Below are 3,366 nucleotides of genomic sequence, written 5' to 3' on the forward strand. Positions count from 1 at the left end.
AGTGGGGTACCGTGTGCGACGACAACTTCGGGCCGGTGGAGGCTAACGTAGCGTGCCGACAGCTCGGGTTCACCGGCGCCCTGGCCTCCCAGCCCACCGCCCACTACGGACAAGGCACCGGTCCGATCTGGATGGACGACGTGAAGTGTGTCGGGAACGAGACGTCTCTTCACAAGTGCGACATCGGGGAGTGGGGCAGCCACAACTGTGACCACAGTGAGGACATCGGCATCATCTGCGGTGCGTAGAGAAAGAAACATGACCTTGAGTCTGACATGAGTCCAACTATGTTAGCTTTTTCCCGCTCCCTGTCGTTGGTATGGGGTAGCGACGTTGGCAGAGGACCAAAGCTACCAAGGCTAGAGTCCAGGCTACTAAAATGCTACTGACTAAAAATCACTGATTCGGTGATTGAGTACATTATCCATCTTGGCACCAAACCCTTATTCAAGATTGTCCTAAACTTAATTCTCCTGCAATAAAATAGAATAGAATAGAGTAGAGTTGGATGCTAAGTGATATTGCATGTTACCATTCACTACGACCGTCAGAAACATGACTAACCTATGGTTTATGTGCCGTATTCGTAGATGCGCCAATGACTACAACTGAAATGGTCACAACGACGCCGCCACCCACCACCTTGTTCCCTCCCAACGGCATCATCACATTTTCAAGTAAGTAGACAGCATACAGCAGCTTATTTTCGTTTAATCTTGTTAGGACAAAGCCACAGGAAAGTTTGTTAGAAACTTATCACTTAGAAGGTTCAAGAGAGTTTTCAGAATCTATGACAGAGAAAAGTTTAAGATGACCATTTTGAACACCAGAACACATTCGTATAGTTTACGTGTTTGGTAGTCCAGTGTTGACAGAGCTGTGCCGACACACTTTATAGTAATAACAAGTTTACAATGGTACATCTAACATCCACGTCTTCTTTCGAGGTTTCAGCGTGAGGCTGGTCCACGGAGGCCCGAACTACGGGAGGATCGAGGTTTTCGTGAACGGGACGTGGGGAAGCGTCTGTGACGACTTCTTTGGTCCGAACGAGGCCAGGGTGGTCTGCCAGGAGCTCGGCTTCGTCGACTACATCAGCTGGTCAGGAGGGGCGCACTACGGCCAGGGTACCGGGCCGATCTGGATGGACGACGTGTCCTGTACCGGCAAAGAGCCGTCTCTCCAGTTCTGTCAGCACCGAGGCTGGGGGGTGGAGAACTGCGGCCACCATGAAGACGTTGGCGTCGAGTGCCAGGGTAAGGTCTAAGGAGTGTGCTAGTCTTTTGTGTGTAAATGATTAAACTGTTGCACACGATTAAAACTTTTAGAGAAGATTTAAAATCTTTCCTTAGCTCTGAAAAGGTCATTATGTTACCTGGGTCACACAGGTTCCCTAAATGGACGGAAGTGTTGGAAACTGCGGGCGCTGGCTGTCTTCTAGTCTCTGAAATCATTTTACAGTTTTGCTGTTCGTGAAGAAAACACTGGTACGTATCAATGGACATATGGTCCACTTGATGTATGGAAGACTAAAGAACATGTTGCTTTTTTTGTTGCAGGGCCGGACCGGACCCTGATCGCCTGTGACTTTGACGTAAACACGTGTAACTTCACCAGCGACTCCAGTGCAGACTTCCTGTGGAGGCGCAGGACGGGGAGAACGCCTTCCTCTGAGACAGGCCCCAGCTTTGACCACACTTCGGGAAACGGTCGGTAGATGTTTCAACGTTTCGTTCAGTTTTATTTTGTTTGGCGTGCTTAAGTTTAGTTTGCTTAGATATGCTCCTAAAACAGTGTGTACGCACTCTATGTCTAGAATAGTATCCTTTTTGCAATGCGCGGCCATGGACCTCCGGTATGAAGTTATGCGGAAATAGTCGTCTGAAGCCAAAAGTTGACTATGCGCTGAGGCCACAGCTCTAAAGCAGGCGCCCATTCCCACCCCAAGCAAATCCCGTCGTGGGTTGGGTGGGAGGGCCGCTTTCGGCTCCCGACGCGGTCTGAGGCCCCTGGCCTGACCGAGGACAGAATGACGTCATGCTGGTGTTGCATTGTGGGTGATGACGTCATACCTTCCGGTCCAATAGCCGCGCATCACAAATAGCTTAATCTTCTTTTACACGTCTTATAAAAACACAGACAAAAACTATTATAATTATCTGTAATTCTGACTTATTGCTTCAAAATGGCAAAATGCTTTGCCGGCAAATTCCAAAGATGGCAACATGCTGAAGATGTCATATTTGGCTCATATATATCATTTTATTGTCATTGCTGTATGATGTAACACCAAGTCTTTCATTGATAAATCCCGTTGAATAACGCCGACAGGGTACTACATGTACATCGAGGCGTCTTCGCCTCGTCAAAGAGGAGACATTGCCCGTCTTTGGAGCCCGGTCTTCGATGCGTACGGCACGCACTGTCTGCAGTTCGCCTACCACGTGTACGGGGACAGCATCGGAGCACTGCGCGTCCTGGTCGGGAATGATCTCGTCTTCATGAGGAATACGTCACAAGGAAACATGTGGCATGACACCAAAATCGACGTGACCATGAACCAAGACCAGGTTTGGAGAACAAGTCGTTGATTACTCTCAAAACACTGCAGTATCAGTGGGGTCGTGTGGCATAACGGTAGAGTGTTCGTCTCGGAACAGAGAGGTCCAGGGTTCGAACCCTGGCATGCCACCGGTCTTTTGCCCTTGGGAAAGGCACTTTACACGACTTTCCTCACGTATTGTATTTTTCTCCGTGTTACTCTGGTAGCAGCGTAAAAATAAGTTTAAAAAACTTGAGTTTGCCGTCGCCACGTCTTGTGATTACATGTTGGAATAAAAAAAATGCATGCAGTTAATTCGTTGTGGTTCTCAACATGTGTATACACGCTCTTATTTTGCCCTTTGTTAAAAGTTCTGACAAGCTGTTTGATATTTTTCTAGATCATCTTTGAAGGGGAGGTCGGCATTGGGTGGAGAGGAGATGTCGCTATTGATGACGTGCTCCTGTACAGTGGATCATGCCAGTCAAATGGTTCGTACGCTCTTGATACTCACAGCTATGCATGTGTGTGTATGTGTGTTATGCTGACGTAACATTTCCAAATCGGGGCCCCGACCAGACTGTTTCGATTAACGAAAAATCAACAATATTATACACAAATAGTTCCCATTATTCATTTTTTCAACTGTACTTTGTTGTCTTCTATATCACACTTTTCGCTCCATAATCCTTCCCGACTGGGCCCCGGTTTGGAAATGTGACCTCAGCGTAAGAGAGAGAGAGGGAGGGGTGGGGGAGGAAAGGAGGGGAGGGAGAGAGAGGGACGGAGAGAGAGAGAGAGGAGGGAAGAGAGAGATAGTAGGC

The 3,366-nt window shown here is 48.1% G+C and overlaps 1 protein-coding gene across 3 annotated transcripts in view; it reads left to right on the forward strand.

Annotated features, from left to right (window-relative positions):
• The window catches only part of LOC109463760 (deleted in malignant brain tumors 1 protein-like), a 23,436-nt gene that overhangs the window by 14,289 nt on the left and 5,781 nt on the right, over positions 1–3,366 (forward strand). The window contains exons 17-22 of one of the 3 annotated variants that reach the window (XM_019760612.1): positions 42–240; positions 591–677; positions 948–1,256; positions 1,560–1,709; positions 2,332–2,570; positions 2,943–3,033. The exons of 1 other annotated variant lie outside the window; for it this stretch is intronic. In XM_019760612.1, coding sequence (XP_019616171.1) covers positions 42–240; positions 591–677; positions 948–1,256; positions 1,560–1,709; positions 2,332–2,570; positions 2,943–3,033 — 1,075 coding nt within the window. The remainder of the gene's footprint in view (positions 1–41; positions 241–590; positions 678–947; positions 1,257–1,559; positions 1,710–2,331; positions 2,571–2,942; positions 3,034–3,366) is intronic. One more of the 3 variants, XM_019760611.1, reaches the window with a different exon arrangement.

This window comes from Branchiostoma belcheri, unplaced genomic scaffold (genome assembly GCF_001625305.1).
Source record: "Branchiostoma belcheri isolate BF01 breed outbred unplaced genomic scaffold, Haploidv18h27 scaffold13, whole genome shotgun sequence".
Lineage (NCBI taxonomy): Eukaryota > Metazoa > Chordata > Leptocardii > Amphioxiformes > Branchiostomatidae > Branchiostoma > Branchiostoma belcheri.